The sequence below is a fragment of the Cyprinodon tularosa genome, unplaced genomic scaffold, assembly GCF_016077235.1.
Source record: "Cyprinodon tularosa strain WSP-4 unplaced genomic scaffold, ASM1607723v1 ctg160, whole genome shotgun sequence".
NCBI classification, from domain to species: domain Eukaryota; kingdom Metazoa; phylum Chordata; class Actinopteri; order Cyprinodontiformes; family Cyprinodontidae; genus Cyprinodon; species Cyprinodon tularosa.
In genome coordinates, this window is record NW_024038438.1 from 1244320 (window position 1) to 1262148 (window position 17829).

The following is a 17829-nucleotide window of genomic DNA, read 5'->3' on the forward strand; positions in this document are numbered from 1 at the left end:
GGACAAAAGAGCTATGAGCCTATGTTAGGCCTATTTAAAATACAATGAATAAAAATAAATAAATAGACTGAGATTCACTACTTTATTGTCATATACATTCCAAAAAGATAAAAACAATCCACTGGACTTGGTTTCCAAGTTTGAAGACATTTTGCTTCCCATCCCGGAAGCTTTTTCAATTCAAAATGTCAGGAATAGCGTTGAGTTCGAGGTTTTATAGAGTGAAACCTCAAACTCAACGCTGTTTTTTATTGCAGATGTGCATTTGGTGTAGTGAGAACAAAATAATAAAGTAGGAATTACACACTTTGGTGCAAGTCTGAAGTTAATTTCAAAAGCAAAGACACAATAGACTCTTGGTGTTTGTAAGAAACATGTAAATGTGTAAATGTGAGTATTAATATGGAAAAGGAAGAAGAAATTTTTTACTTGTTTATGATTATAGTTATGTACCTGAGTGTAGTCCAATGCGTATTTTCACTTTGATTTCAGGCATGTGTTTGATCTTAAATGCTCCTATTGAATGCAGAATGTCCAGAGACATATTTGACACTTCAGCTGCGTGTCGATTCCCATTCCTGTTGGGAACCCCTGAAGCCACCATATAGGCATCCCCAATGGTTTCCACCTAAACAGAAAACACATGATCATTTAGATCAATACCCTAATAAAGAATGGTAGGGAGAATGGTAATGGAGGGAGGCTCTTACCTTGTAGACATCATGAGTCGCAATTATGGCGTCAAACATGGTGTAAAGGTCATTTAGCAAGTCGACCACCTAAAAACACTGTTTCAATTAAAACGTGAAAATTGACAAAATGAGCAGATTTTTAAACTGTTTTTACCTCAATGGGTTCACTCAGAGCTGAGATGGTTGTAAATCCAACGATATCGCTGAAGTAAAGCGTGCAGTCTGAATAATGTTCCGGTTGGACAGGCTTTCCCTTTTTCAAGGCCTGAGCCACAGACCTGAAACAATTAAACAAAAATTATATAAATCTGAGGCAAAATAGAAGAAAAATTCTTTAAGGACTTCTATGATTTATCTTAAAATGGAATCACTAGAAGTTACTTTCAGCTTGCTCAACACAAAGAGCAAGCTTTGAACACCACACTACTAGAAGAAATAGAAAATAGCCGTTTACAACTTTGTCAAAGCCTCTTTATGCCGTAAGTTTAACTTAGAGTTAAATGAGTTTTGTTAAAATAAAATTTTGAATTCTCATACATCAATGGTTTACATTTTCTCAGTAGACATTCATGGTCAATGGTGTCAAATGCCTGAAGTCAATGAACACAGCCACTGTGTTAAGTTTTGGGTAATCTGCTTCAGTTTAATTTTTCCTGACTAAAGACAAATATTCCTACAGCAGGATAATCCCAGCGCATCTTTCACAGCGGAGATGTTTTGCTGATGGAGATCCAACAGTGTTATATCCTCCACACAATATATTTAATGCAAAGCAAATTGGATCAGAGAACCTTCTTTCACGTGTTGGTTATGACTTTTTACAAACTTCAAATGGGACTTTTTATTGCTTTCCTTCACCAATGGCTTTCCTTTCATCGCTCTTCTATAAAGGCCAGATTTCTGGTGTATTCATATAATAACAGATAGAATAACCTGACTACCAGATTTCTTGTTGGTTTCATTTTGCAATATTCTAATACATATCATTTACTAAAACTATTTTTCTTTGTTTAAGCTTTAGAGAGCGTACTTGGCCAAATACAATAGATACCCTATCGTAATGTCAGGATTCAGTCTCCTTAGAGACCCCATTAGTAAAGAAAATTTCAAAAATGTAAAATAATTTCCCCAAATATCTGAAGACACCTTAAGGAATAGAAAAAGGAATAGACTGCAGAGTTTTTAATTTTGAATGTAAAAAAAAAAAAGTAACCGCACAGATAACAGAAGTCTGTAAAGTAATATAATACGGCATACCACCATTGCATGTCTGTCTATCTCTCAATAAATGAAATCTCTAAAGTTTTCTAGAGTGTTTGCACATTCATACACTTCTTCTTTCTAATTATGTTTATTTGATTTTTGTAAAATAAAAAGAAAATTCTGTTTAAAAGGTTCATTCAAAGATCTTAGCTTATAGGGGATCATCAGTGATGATAGATGATCATCAAGTATGCAGTGTATTTTACAAGCACACAAGAACAGGCTTGTGTAATCGAGTATTTAAAAACAGCCATGGTCTTTTCTGTATGGTGTTCCCCATAAGTATAGGAGTTCTTTCTGGCTTCATCGTAGCGTCCAAAAATATGAAAAACTGCCTTTACCTACTATGTGTTTGTCAATGTTTGTTTGCCCTGTACTATTTTGCCCTTTGATAGAATAATGACATGTCTAGCATTTACCCCCACCTCTTGTCCAAGGAATAATACGAACAGAGTTTTTTTTTAGTTTTACATAAATACTAGTGCTGCGCCAATGCCAGTTTTTGGCCCCGATACCCAATACTTAGCTGTGCAGTATTGGCCGATACCGATACCATCTGTTTGAAATTGATGTGTGTGTGTATATGAAGAACTGCATACTACTTGGATGTAAAATAATTGTCGTCATGTCTTTGTCAAGCTGCTGCCTACCTTTGTGAAGCAGGAAAAAGGCTAATAAAAAGTGAATCCAGTAGAACTTTTTATTGCCTACCTGGAATGGTTGACAATAGTTGAATAAACTTTTGGCTTTAAAAATGGTATCGGTGCCTTATTTGTTGGTACTCGCTGATACCGACACCACCATTTTAGTGCTGGATCATGGTTTAGCGCTGGATCGATACTGGTATTGGTATCGATGCAACAATAATAAATACATATAAATATTTTTCATGAAGCAGGTCTTACTTTGGCAAGAGCTGTCCAACTAATTTCTCCGTCTTGTTTCTCTCAACCTCGAGTTCATCCGTTCGTTCCCTGATAAGATCCTCAAGGTTGGAGCTGTACTGCTCCAACATCCGTAACATGGAGTCAATAATGTTTGCCCTCCTCCCTCTGCTGATGCCTCGGAACTAAAAACACAAACATGAAAAACAGTTAAAGACGCTTGAATAGTCTTATCCTCATTTGTAGATTTCTCAGCGGTTCTCCATAAGGCTGATCTGGTTTATAAACTGTTTGGTTATTATCATTTGTATAAATACTAGTGTTGGGCCGTTATTGGTGTTAATGGCTGTATTAACGCCAGTCTCTTATTGGGCGATAAAACAAATCGCTGTTAATCTGTTCTAACAGTTGGGTTGGGAGCGGGGTCTATACTAACGATGACTTTCACCTTGATATTTTAATGGGAATCTATATCTGGGGCGAGAACCATTCAGTCTTCGAGCCTATACTGTAAGATTACCACATTAACCAAGATGTGCTGTTGGAGACTCTTAAGAATTAGATACATTTCTTTTTTGGTAAATAATTAATGTTACAGATCTTAGCTTATGTGAATGGTAGATCTATTAATATTTATTTATCTTATTTGACCCTCCTCTCCGTCAGTCTGCCTCCTGCTGTGATTAACAAGCAGAAGCAGCTGCTGTGGTTAATCTGATTGTTTGGTGAAACAGATTTTCTACCACCAATTAACGTTTATATACAATTTTTTTGTATTTTGTATTTTTATAAGTAAAGAAAACACCTTCTGAAACCAGAAAACTCTCTGCGAGTGCTTTTTATTTATGAATGAGTCGAAAACCTAAAAAACTACACTGGCGTTTTTTTCTGACTTTTGGGAACTTATGAGGTTGCAAGAGAAGCCATAACAAGTAGAAAAACTTCACTGATGACTTGAAGAAAAGCACAAGGTTGGGGGATCCAGCCGAAAGCAGCCAACAGGCCGTGAATAAATTCAGCTGACTGAGTTTATCAATGAAATCGCTGATGTGCTGCAGAGAAACAATGAATCACTACAGAAAGCAAAGCTGTTGATTTTGAAAAAAGATTGTGGCAAAGAAGGATGTTTGTTGATGAACTTTTTTGAAAGTGAAGGGATCTGTGTGATCATCAGAGATGGCAAAAGTACTCACTTTCCGTACTTGAGTAAAAGTACAGATACTTGTGTTAAAAAATACTCTGGTAAAAGTGGAAGTACTGATTAAACTTCTTTACTCAAGTAAAAGTAACAAAGTACAGGCTTGTAAATGTACTTAAAGTATAAAAGTAAAAGTAGAAACCACTTTTTTCATGCCGTTGCCTACATTTTAAATGGATGTCTGCCAATAGGACTAGATCTCCGTTGTGTTCATTTTCAATCATCTCGTCGTCCATGCCATGGGCGTAGGTTTGCATAGGGACCATAGGGACATGTCCCTACCAAAATTTTGAACCGACATAATTGTCCCTACCAATAATTTTATGTGAGCAACATGTTTATAATTTACAGCAGTAGTTGTTGTTGCAGCAGTGGCTTCTTTTCCTCTCGCAGCTCCTCTGCCTGCTCTCTCCTGTCCCTTTCATGAAGCAGCGCATGGAACTGTGCTGCGCATGTTTAACTCAACTCTCATTGGTTGTTCTGCCTTAAGTTCCGCCTTCTCTCTCTCTGATTGGCTGTTTACTAGTCCGCGTGTGCTTGGAGCACAACATTGAAAATTTATTCACACTAGAATGCAGCGGTTACAACAATTAATATTAGGCTACAAAACTAGTCCCAATAAAAAAAAATGAATATCATGTATACTAAAAAACAAAAACCTTTTTTTTTTCTTTTATAAAACGAAATTTTCTGAGTCAGCCAGGAGTTCTGAAGACTGCTGGAAAAATGGGCAAATAAAGGCTGTAAGCCATCAACATTTCTGATTCTTAGCCACAGCCAACTAAAAAAGAAAATGTGAGGGTTTCCTTTTTACTGAAATTTAGTTGATATTACTGTTTTTATTTTTATTTTTACAATTTTGCTTCATTACCAGTAAAGAGCGAGTATCCTTCTATCAAATGTGTTGTGGAGTGGGAGCTGAGAGATAAAGACAACAAAGACCTGTTCTGCATCCGATTCCCAGTTCAGATTGTGAGCTAAACCACCATAACAGAAGAACCTCAGATGAACTGCTTTTAAGAAGGGATTCAGCTTTGAGTAAAAAAAAATAAAAAATCTAATATCCCTGGTTCTTGAGACTTTTATCTAAGTGGGTTGCTCTGTGGGGAAAGGCACATTTTACATTTATATTACTGTATGTTTTAAAGTCTCTATACTCCAGTTAATGATGAATCACTATAAATTAGTTGACGATTATTGAAATAATCAATTAATATGATTCATTTTTTTCAGCCCCAGATGAAATACATGAAATTGGCTACACAGAGTAACTACAGCCCAGATGTTCAACTTTTATAGTGAAGTTAATATTTTAATGAATGTATTATTTTGCTTGATACAGAGAGAGAATAGTAGGTACAAATATAAGAGTGGGGTTTAACTCTGCACAATTCTATATCTTCAAAAGAAAATACTGTATTTACCTTCTCTCGCAGTCGTTCAAATGAAACCGTTTTCAAAGTGGAAAACAGTCCTAATTCCACATTCATCAGAGCCGGTGATACTTCAAACATTGATAAACAGCATCTAATGAGTGTAGAGCTTATAACATTTTTATTAATGGAGCAAAATGTTGCTTTTCTCTTTTAACAATGAATTCCTCTTATCAGTACGGATGCTCACATCGAGCATAAAAAAGGGCATGCATATTGCATAGCACCAATGACACCAGACCAATAGTGTCCCTACCAAAGTTCAAATCAAACCTACGCCCTTGGTCCATGCTACTATGCTAACGCCACCGCCACCAAGCTGCAATGATTTGCCGCCAATGAATACCGCCGAATCTGTCGATTCATCTTGTTGTGGTGCGTCAAATGCAACGTAGATTCCCATCCAATTAGATTGAATTTGGTATTGATGACGTGAAAAATAATAACGGTAACTCCATTGAAATGATTCAAAACTAAAGTAACGAGCCAATTTTTTATAATGTAAGGAGTAGAAAGTACAGATATTTGTGTAAAAATGTAAGGAGTAGAAGTAAAAAGTCGCCATAAAAATAAGTAGTAAAGTAAAGTAAAAATATCAGAAAAATCTATTTGAGTACAGTAATGAAGTATTTGTACTTCGTTACTTCCCATCTCTGGTGATCATTAATGATATCTGACCTTGAAACTCCACCTGCGTCTGAGAACATTTTAAACATGGACACAGCCATAAAGACGCCGGGTTCGCTTCAAGGAAAATCTGGCTTGAGAAACCTGTTCAAAGACTTTTACTTACCTTTTATTTAGGTAGCACAGACATATCATGAATTTCTTTGGCAGAATTCAAATGAGCAATTTTAATCTAGATTAATCTAGATTAATTCAAAGATTACAATGAGTTTAATCTGGATTGAAAAATATTATCTATGCCCACCAGTAATAAATACTGTAATTATTAATTGAATATTACTTTCACCTTTCAAACTACTTTTAGGAAATATCAAAACAGGGTTATGTGTGTCATGAGCCGTTAAAATGTTTGCGGTCTGACAGCAGAGTGATGGGTGAAAGGAGGCAGAGAAAATTATGATAGAAGTTATGCAGAATCAGCTTCGTTCGAATTTCTGATCCCTTTTCTCTAGAAACCGTCACCCTCTTTATCTGTGACTACACACATCAAACATATTTTTGATTCAGCTCATTTTCCTACTTTAAGTGATTTTTTATACTTTTTAATAATTTTGTATTTAATTCTCAGATTGTTTTTTAGCAGGGTTTGTGATCCAGTTAGAGTAAACTCTTCCTGCTTTGTTGGCGATGGCCTTATCACTGCAGAGTTTTGAACATGTACACAATTTTTCATACTACTGTGACTTTCCTCTCAATTTTTTTTGTATCAGGGTTCCAAAAATTGGGGACTGAGAGAAACAGCAATGATCATCTAATCCTTGCGCTGAAAAGTGGATTGTTGCGAGATCTGAGTTTTATGTCTCCCAACAAATCCATCTTGAAAGACTCCTGCCAATACTTCCATTTTAATTCTGTTGATAAACTTCTATCTTATCAAGGACATTGCCTGTGGTCAGCATCTATGGACAAATTGAATGCACTCATCTTACATACACAACTAATGTTTCAATATGTCAGGTTGACTTCATGTGACTAAGCCTCAGATGTGACCCCTCTGCTTAAATGTCTGTCTTGTGTTTACATGTGCTTTCTTGTGCGAGTTTTTTTGATATCTTCAACTGTATCCTGTCAAGGATAAAGTGTGAAATATGTACTTTTTTGCCCTCTTGTCCCCAATGTGGCTCGTATCTTTCCACAGAGACAATGGCAGCACTTGGTAACTGCCTGGACTTGGGCAACCAGATAACTGGTGGGAACCCGGGAGCTTGGCCTCAGCCCCCCAGACCCTCCACCCTAATGTTTGTGATGTATTGTGACAAATGGTTATACTGAAACTGTAATATCCCTCTGGGATTATTAAAGTATGTCTGATTCTGATTCTGATTTATAACAACCAGCGAGTTGGACCAATGACACACCAGCAGTGTTATTTGGGGCGGGGCATGTAGGAATGAAAGTTCCACCTGTGCTTCCTGGTGCACATCTGAAATGTCACATTTCGCTGGTACGATTGGCTGGGAGCATATTATGAAAGGTGGGTACCAGCTGGCAGGTCACCCAATCAGCTCAAAGTATTGTACTAAACATCCCTCCTTTTCACAGACGGATTGAACAACAGCCACCTCACTGATAATGAGAACTCAACTCAGTTCTACACGTCAATCTGGCTACTGCCAGGTCATGATCATCTTACCTGTTTAAAGATTTCATGAAAGCTAGGTCGCTGGCTCGGATCTTCACTCCAACATTCATTCATCAGATTAATACACTCGACAGGGGCTTCATCCTCTGAAACAACAGGCCTGCAAAGAGGAGGGGGCTTCTTCAAACGCTCTAATATCTCTGAGAGTTAGACAGGCATGGAGAAAGGTTTCAGGGATGGCATGCCCAAAGACAGGGGTTCAGTTGGTAAACAGGTGAATAGATGGGATAAACATCCTTACCGTGAGCGGGCATATCCATCATTGCATATGGCAATGTTCGTGAAATCACTTCCTGAACGATGATGGAGAAACTGAAGACATCTCCAGCAAAAGAACCTGCTTGAACTGGATTCCTCAGAAGTTCAGGAGCCGTCCAAAGAAGATCTGAGGAAAATGTAAGACGGCTTAGGCAACTTTAGCTGTAATGTAAACATTTGAATCTCATTAGTAAATTTATGTACTCTTCTACAAAGAGCAATATTACTTAAAATGGAAACCAGCTTCTCAAAACACTTCTCAGAAAAAACCTGCCGCAGAGCGGATGAAGAAGGAATCTATTCCCGGTAAAAAAAAAAAAAAAAAATGCTTGTTTTTGTCTGTTGAAGATGCTAAATATTAATCCGTTTTTTGTGGATTGATTTACATTCAGTTAAGACAAACCCCTAAATTTTAATGTTCTTACAAGATCATCATCAGGTTAGAATCAGATAACTATGGATGTGACAGAAAAACTACAAGTCACTTGCTCAGTTTTTACAATTTTGGTAGTTCGTGAAACATGTTTAGGCTAAAATAACAAATACATCTTTATAAAAAAAAAAAAATGTCACTACACATGTCCATTGTTAAGGTTAGCTCAACCTCTAGCTGAAAACTGCAGTGGCCTATTAACTTCTGTTTTCCAACTTTCCAACAAACCAAATATGAGAAGGTAATAAAACTAACCACTTTACCTTGTTGGAGCTCTAAGTGTAAATTCAGAAATATTCTGGATATGGTGAAAGAACTTAAAGTATATCATCCCACTGACCTGGACAGAGGTTCTACATCAAACTGAATTAATTTAAGATAAACATTCTTATGATCTATATTGTGGTACATTTGTAGCCAACTTAAAATTGATTATTTAAACAATAAATGCAAATGTATATAGAGTATTACACATTCACTGTTGTTACTCTATACAGCAATCTTTAGGATGTTATATGCTGTCTGCGTGTAAGGTTTCTAAACCTTAGACATGAATCACATAGGAGAACTGTATACCTAAACTTACATAGACTAAAACTAATGCCAAATGGAGAAAATACACTAAAACAATTAAATATAAATAATTATATTTTTTGGTAAAAATAAGTAGATCACTAATGACGGTAATGAATATTTCAAGTAGCTGGTGCAATTTTTAAGGAGAAAATAAATAGGGTTATTCTGTTTTACCTTGTGGATCATCATGAAGAGTGACACTTTGTGACTGAAGAATCATAGGCAGACCATAGTCAGTGATTTTCAAAACAAATCGTCCATCGACTAAGCAATTTGTGGATTTCAGGCGACCGTGAGTCAATCCTCGCAGATGAAGATACTTCATACCCTATAACACAGGGGTGACAAAAAAAGATGTCATGCATATCATCTGACGCTAGACTTACAGCTTGATAGTGGGATGGTGTTAGAGTAAGTGTGCTTTAAAGGTTGTTGGAAAGATGGGAGTGGGCATTATCAAAGTGCATTAATGGGAAAAAAGTATGGCATGATTATGGCATTCCATTTATTCCTTTCCTGCCCTGCTAATATCTCACAACCTGCTGTGAGATTGGTTGTTTCTGGGGGCTCTTTGCATTGTCTGCACCTAGGTCATGCATGGCATGGTAGACCTGTGCCTCTATTACTCTGGTGCTCCAGGCCTGCTCCTGTGCTACCATGATCAGTGTTTCTGTGCTGTCCTTAAGTTAGGCCCTCTCTAGCCATTGATAGGATTTGGTCATATTGTCAACTTCAGCTATCTGTCCTTAGTACATCCCATGATTGTTTCAGAAGCCTTTACTTGTGCCAACTTATTAGCCCCAGCAAGGTATCTGATTACTGTCTAGTCGAAATTATTAAGTGCCCCCACCCTGTTCTCCCCATTAAGCTGACTTCTCAGAACCTGTCTTACTTATCCTATTGCAGGTATATTGCTATTGCTGCACTATGGTGCCATTTGCCTGAATTTCATGGTGCATGTAGCTCTCTTTAACATATGCTTTCTTCCCTTCTGGGAGTGCAATCCCAGAAGTGAGAATAGCGGACGTCCCCTCTCCTGGTCATCATCCGGCTACATTTCTCAAGCCTGATGAAATTCCCATGTTCCTGTGGTAGATTGTTGGTGGTGTGAATCAGAGTCAAATTCTTGCTGTCTCTTGGCATATATCTTAATGTCATACATGGACTGTGGCTGATAGTGGCCCTATATGTGAGTCTGTATTCATAGCCAGTCTTATCAAGTATCTAGCTGAGGGGCTTAAGACCCTGGCAGCATAACTGAGAAGGTATAGTATCTCCTTGATATATACTGCATTTGATGGATATTTGAGCAATTGGCTTGACTTTTGCATTGAGGGTGGTTTTCCACAGCCAGGGATTGCTTTCGAGTTAACACAATCAGCTGGTAATCATCAGATAAAAAACTTTGAACCAATCTGACTGTGTGACCTGGTTGAATTATCTCTGTAAAGGGCTTTAAGTTGACTTGTTGTAGACTCGCGCTATAGAAATAAATTGAACTTAATTGAATTTATGATTGGTCGTGGTCATTCCCTTCTGTTGTCGTTTTGTTATCAGGAATGTTTAGCTCTCAGTCAGCTGTGCCTCGTTTGTCTCATTCTTAAGCAGTTAGTTCTTTTGTGCCATAAGGTGCTGATGGAGAGGAGTCAGTTTCTTCAACCAGTAAGCGTTAATCAATGGGCCTGGTGTTGTCTAGTTCTTCATACCTGGGAGTCTTTGTCGGATGTCTACCAATGTTATGTTTACTGGAGTTTTTTTCAGGGAGACTAGTGTGGTCTGCTCTATTTAATGTATTATTATTTATTTTAAGCCACTTGTTCATTTTCTTGCCTAGTACAATTTCATATTGTCAATAGAGATGGGATCTTTCATTGAATAGGTATAGCTAAAGTATGTAGGTGGTTGCAGAATTGCTGAGCCTGGCTAAACACTCAGCAGAGGCAAGGATGGATATCTAATCATGAGCCAATGTAAAGGGTAAAATTCTCCACTTTGAGATCAGTAAAGTCAGTCAATCAATCAATGAAGGCAGTGTGCTGTACCTTAATATAGGGTGAACTGCTTAAGATGTGGCTCATTTAGCAACAAAAATTGTATGTGTATATAGATGTAAGTGATTTTGGAAGAACCTTAATAAGGTCCATGAGCAATGAAGATTTGAACATCCAGTCCAGCCTCACATCACTGTCGGCCAGCAGGTCTGCCAGACTTCCCCGTGGACAGTGCTCAACCACTAGAGCAAGAATCCCTGAATCCACAAACAAACCCACGTATAGATTCAGATTCTCATGACGCATTTCACGCAGCTGGAAACAAACACAATAAGACCATGTTAGAACTGTTATTCAACTTTGAAACTGATGAAATTAGCATTTACTGACAAGAGGTTGTGTACCTGTTCTATATGTATTTGCTGGGACTGTAAACCATCTTCTTTGGTTTGTGTACCTACCTTAATAATCTTGATTTGGTTACAATCTCAAATAATTTCCCCTTCATAATCTGGCTAAAGTGGCTGGTACACTGAGATTGAAGGTCATTCCACATCTTGGGTGGCAAACAAATCATATATTTATTCATCATTGTTCTAAATCTTGACCCTCTCTTTGTCTTTTTACTTACTCTACACCATGCCACCATGTGGTTGTGTAGGTGTTGGCCCTGGTGTGTATAAAGTACACAGACAGTACTTGTGCAATGCTCCATTCACAATAAAAAGTGTCAAAAAGGCATCCAACGGCTCAATTTGAATGATTGTGCACTTTGAAATTAGATGCATCGGATGCCTTTGACATTAAGCTGCTCTGTTTTTTCCTTGTGATCTAGAGATTGGTTTGATTTAATTGCTTTGATGAGTTGGGAAAAAAAATGTTTTAACATGTTTTTGAGCGGAAAAGTTGCAGACTCCCCATATAACGGTGGATGACAGAGTTGGAAGTTCCCACTAAAAGCTACCTGAAAGTGGCCAGGCGGATGGGGATTTCCAATTGCCATTTGTAAAGATTGAAAGTGAATAAAAACACAGTTCAAGAGCTAGCATAATGCCTATAATGCTATGTTCAGACCACAGGCAGCAGAAGCAGCAAAAATGTGTGTGCTGCCTAATTTTTGATGCAGTACGAGTTTAGTTCTGACACGAGGCTGAAGCATCTTTGCTGCTCTAGCTGCTTGGCTGAAAAGTGGGTCTGATGCGTGTTGGTGGGAGCTACCCTGTCCTTTCTTTGCCTGTAACAATTGTGGATGAAATCGAGAGTGTTGCTTGGTTTATTTTATAGAATATTGCTACATTCAGACCGCAAGCACTGGAAGCAGCAAAAAAGTCCTGCTGCTTCATTTTTGATGGTTGTCCACATTGAGGTCAGAGTCAAGTAAAGTGTGTCCAGATGTGTCTGATGCTTCTGCTGCTCCTGTGTTCAATGGCAGAGAGCGGCTTTTCTATGGTAGAATTATCCTGCCATAATGCAAGAGCACATAATTTCAATTTGAGAAAATAATTTCATCTTCTTGCACTCAAAACTTATAATGCTCAAAATCAAAACATGCGCTCTCTCTCAAATATTTTCTCTTCTCTCTCAAATCTTTGTTTCTTCTCTCAGATTTAATGCTTCTTGCACAGATATTTTCTCCTCTCGCTTGCCTCCTTCTCTTCGCGCACAAACCGCGCTCTGTTCGAGTCTCAGATACACTCGCAAACCCGTAGGCTCTGCTTGCGGATTTTTTTTGCTCTCTCTCAGATTGGATCGGATCGTCGCCTAGCAACCTTTCCAGCCAATAGAACGTCAGCCTCAGACAGGGTGCGCTTGTCTAACTCTACTGAGTGTGCCTGTGATGAACCTTACCGACAATAAAATGGCTTTTTAATTTAAAAGCTATTAAAATAAGATTTTATTTGACAATGTTGGTCCTCAGCTTCTTGGGCATGTTATCTTCCTGCTTCAAATTTCCTCTACCATTTTGCATCTGTGGGGTGTGTATGTGTTTTCCTGAGCTGTTTGTGTCTCTTGTTCATCTACTGTGTGATTACTGTATTTTTGAAGGGCGCTCTCCGTACCTGGCTGAACAGATTCTGGGTATTTTGGTTGACAGCTGTTGTCTTTCCAAAAGGAACTTTTTTCAGCCAAACCCAGTCTCCCTGGAAACAAACCATTCAGTTGAAGCAGAATTAGTCAGAAAACAAAGAGAAACAAATCATTTTAGAGGTAGATAGACATATAATGCCTTAGTCTTTACCCCAGTATGTGGAATTGATGTATTCTCTGGAGTTCATACATTAGGCTCATGGTGGCGCAAAATATATAGGAACTTTTGATTTATATATGACTTCATTTTTTCTTTCTTCATGCCTTTTGTATCTCTGCTCCTGTCTCCTTGAACCCCAGTCCGCCTCAGCAGAAGGCCACTTACACTGAGCCTGGTTCTGCTGGAGCTTTGTTCCTGTTAAAAGGGAGTTTTTCCTCTCCACTGTCGCTACAAGCATGCTTAGTGTGTGGGATTGCTGAACAGTCAATGAGTTGATGCAATCAACTGGTTTTCCTTAGAAAACTTTGAATCGAATTGGCTGTATGATCTGGTGAACTGTAAAGAGCCTTGAGATGACAAGTCTTGTGAAATGGCACTATATAAATATAAATTGAATTGAAGTGAATATTTTGTGACCTAGGGCTGACTGTTAATTTTCAGCTGTCTACTCCATACAGTCAAGGAACAAAAAGTTTTAAACCAATTGGGACTGAGCTAAACAAACCTGTTCAAGCTCCCATGTTCATCTTGCAATCATGTGAAAAGAGTGACAATTTTCGCCTTATAAGTTTCATTAACAACTATTACTCTTGGCCTATAGGTCAATCATGAAACATTTGGAAACTTTTAAAGGAAAATATATTTTTCAGCTCTAAAATCAAAGATCCAAACTATGTGAAGGTAAGCATACTAGTAATAAAAACTCCACCCCACTTTTAGTTACAGTGGGGATCTATGTAACTGTGATCATAAACTTTTGTTTCCAGAACTTTTTAATTAAATAAACAGAATTGTAAAATAATGGTAAGCTCTAAAAAATTAAAATACTTGTTTGTTTTTTTAAGTAAAACAGTGATCCATACATATGTGCAATCAACAGAAAAAAGGATGCTACCTTTCATTGAATTCTCAGTTCCTAATTGATCCAAACACCAGTGTCACACTGATGATTTTGAAGAATTAATATTTTTCAGTGTATTTTTTTCCTTAATAGGCAATTTTAAGGATATCTACACATTTGTATTCCCTTCCACTGATGCAAACCAATGTGCACACTGACAAACATAGGTACCTCCAATATCCCAATGTTAGAACTCTCAGGCGTTGTCAGGATGTAACTTCTGGCAATTGAACGAAGTGGAGTTTTAATTTCCAAAAGACTCCTCATGATTGACTCGTCGTTTAGCTTCTAAAAAAGAAAAGTGATTATCATAGGAATATTGTAAGCAGACCCTAAATGACATGACAAACTGTATGAACAATTGAAAAAAGTATAAAAAAATGGCTAATAAAACAAGCCTTTTAAAATCCAAAACTGGATCTATTGTCATTAGAAAATGATCTTGATGGTCTTCTAAATAATTGTATATATTTCAAAGTGTATGAATATATTTCAAATGAAACCACTATTTCTGCATATATATACATTTCATTCAGATTTAAAAATCTTTCCGTGTTTTCCCTTTTTGTTGTGGTCTTTGCTATTTGGGGTTTCCATTAAATCATGTGAGAGTTTACCGAGTTCTGCATCATTATCACCATTGTTTTTCTTTCTTCACAAATGGTTTGTTTCAGATTATTTCAATAAACAATTCACCAAGAGCAAAAGTAAAGGAAACACTAAAACGTTGAAGCCGTTTAATTCTGTATTTAGGTCAAATTTATACAAACACAAGCAAACAACGTTTCAGACAGAAAAAAAAAATAAACATTTGCTGACCTTCTTACTAACTTGAGTGTCAATGAAAACGATGTCATCCATGGTCAGGATCAATTTAGTAAAGTTTGTTGATTTCTTGTACTTCCTATGAACAAAAAAAAAAAAAAAGAATTATTTGAATTGATGGGATGTATACTCATAGAGTGACAGCCCATATTGGAAGTATTCACAGATCGCTCTTCATGTTGTCTCCAGACTCTGTCAGGTCTGTCATATGTGCTCAGTGTGAACCTGCTTTCATCTATGGAGAGCACAGAGAACCAGTGGCGAAATTGCCAATCCTGGTGTTCTCTGGCAGATGCCAAGAATCCTGCATGGTGTTGGGCTGCGAGCACAACCCACTCTGTGAATGTTGGGCCCTCATACCATCCTCATGGAGTCAGTTTCTGTTTGTGCAGACACATGCACGTTTGTGGCCTGCTGGAGGTCGTTTTGTAGGGCTCTGGCAAGGCAACTCCTGTTCATCTTTGCACAAAGGTGGAGGTAGCAGTCCTAGTGCTGGGTTGTTGTCAAGTAGTAGGACCATAGGACCTCTTCAACATCTCCTGTACGACGAAACCACAGGGTTTCATCATACAGTGTGAGCTTCAGCTGCATGCAACGATTGAAAAAAATCGCACAGTGTATGACCGGCTTAAGTGGACAGTTTGATTTCAAAGAGGTTTTATTTGATTGAAGTTATATTGTTTTTGTTAACGTGTTCCGCTTATTTTTTGAGCTGCATATTTAACTCGATCCTAAAATTTTGCATATAATACACTGTTATGATGTTAAGATGTGATTTTTTTTAATTACTGCAACTTCCTAAGAAACAAAAAAAGAAAACAAGAAAAATCACGTTTAGGTAAATTTTCATAGTCTGTACCATGAAGCTAAGGTGTACACTGTTTTGATTGGGAGAACAGGGCCTTAGCCATGGAGGTGACCAAGAACCCCATGATCGCTATGTCTGAGCTCAAGCTTTTCTCTCTGGAGAGTCAACTACAAGCATCCCTGCAGCAACCACCAATTAGGCTTGTAAGATTGCCTGAAGGGCTCTCAGCCCTTGAGAAATTAATAGTCTGATGACAAAAAATCCAAACTTGATTCTGATTGAAGATTTCTGGAAAGACCTCAAAATTGGCTGAGGAAAGACATCTTCTACCCAACCTGATGGAGTTTGAGGTATTGAAGAAGTTTGGGCCAAACCCCCAAAGGAGAGGTATGCTTTGCTTGTGGCATCATTTAAATAGACTTGAGACTTTATTTCCCGCCAAAGGTGGATCAAAAACGTATAAATGAGAGGCTGTGAGTACTTATGAAGAGGTACAGCTAACTAAGTACAAATATGTACTGTACCTCAGTATCTTTTTAGTATCCACTTTACCTGAGTATTTGTTTTTTCCGAGGACTTTTAATTTTTTTGAACGAGACTGGTAAACTTTTATTTATTTTTTTACGGGGCAGGCGAACATTGTAGATGAGGATGGATGAGATTCTGAGATGCAAGATATTTCCCACCCATTTCCTTTCCTTTCCAAAATGAACATGTTGATTATCTTACATGTTCGAATTCAGTATTAATGTTATTTACAACTTCAGCACTTTAAATATGTGAGCTGTAAAAGTATTCAGCTGCTTAAGTTTTGTATAATCTATTACCCTGTTTAAAATTTTGATATAGAACAAGATTACACATATATTTTTTATGTTCTCTTTACCAACACTGAACAAAAAAAAAGGAGAAAAACAAGCTATTTTAAGTGCAGACAACTGAATTTTCAGAATCGCGTTTTTTAAAAGTTATTTGGTGTCATTTAGGGTAAAAACTTAAATTTCACTTTTATACTTAAGTAAATTGTAGGCTTGTACTTTTCTACTTTTACGTAAGTACCGTAAGAGAGTTCACTTGGTACTTTCACTTTTACCAGAGTTGGTTTTTCTTCGACACAGATTTCTGTACTTTAACCTAAATAGCGAATGTACTGTACAAATTAAAAACTTAAGTAAATTAGTTGTTCTTAAAATAAGTGCATTTCTTCTTGAATTGAATGGGTCAGTAAGACACTCTGTTAATGGAATAAGACTATTCCTAATCCCCACCCCAAGAAGAGATACCTTCCTCACAGGGACCCTCATTGGTCCCCACAAGTACCTATAAGTCTGTAAAATGTAGCATATTCCTGAGAAATGAAAAAAGTAAAAAAGAGACTGGCCACTTATCCAACAAGACTGGTGGATTAACATGTCATCTTTCTTAAATCTCCTTTATATATTTCATGGAACAGCAGAACATAAACTTTTTGAAAAATCAATTCCTAAGCAAGAAGAAGAGCAACTATGATCAGCGCAGAATATAAATGTTTGTCATTTTTTGTGATTATCATAGATATATTGCAGCCTTTATTCTAATCTTGGTCCTCAAGCACAATATCCTGCAGATTTCTTTGTTTTTTTTTGTTCTCCAACTTAAGTACAACTGATTCCAACTGATGGCTTATTAATTGGCTCTGCTAAATACAATAATCTGAATTCAGGCTTATTATAGCAAACAAACATCTAAACCATGAAGACAGACTTATATATTACTATCCCTTTTTCTTTGAATAAAAGCCTAAAACAGAGCAGTAGTACACACACACATATATACGCCACACACCTATTTCTATATGATTGTTTTCTTAATGTCCACCTACATAGTCATCACAATCTGTTATGTTTAGTTTGTGTTAAAAAGGGAAAATTTGTTGGTGTGTCTGTGTGTTTGTGCTACCGTGTTTTTCTACCTTGGGGAGATGATTTTCAGGCAATATGCTACATTTTGG

General features: G+C 37.3%; 1 protein-coding gene across 1 annotated transcript in view; it reads right to left on the reverse strand.

The window, feature by feature from the left end:
- The window catches only part of LOC119780419 (retinal guanylyl cyclase 2-like), a 40888-nt gene that overhangs the window by 8169 nt on the left and 14890 nt on the right, over window positions 1–17829 (reverse strand). The window contains exons 10-20 of the mRNA XM_038280455.1: window positions 15026–15110; window positions 14378–14494; window positions 13118–13198; window positions 11196–11372; window positions 9241–9394; window positions 8041–8184; window positions 7791–7939; window positions 2861–3024; window positions 847–970; window positions 711–779; window positions 454–628 (exon numbers count right to left, since the gene is read on the reverse strand). Of these exons, the coding sequence (XP_038136383.1) occupies window positions 454–628; window positions 711–779; window positions 847–970; window positions 2861–3024; window positions 7791–7939; window positions 8041–8184; window positions 9241–9394; window positions 11196–11372; window positions 13118–13198; window positions 14378–14494; window positions 15026–15110 (1439 nt within the window). The remainder of the gene's footprint in view (window positions 1–453; window positions 629–710; window positions 780–846; window positions 971–2860; window positions 3025–7790; window positions 7940–8040; window positions 8185–9240; window positions 9395–11195; window positions 11373–13117; window positions 13199–14377; window positions 14495–15025; window positions 15111–17829) is intronic.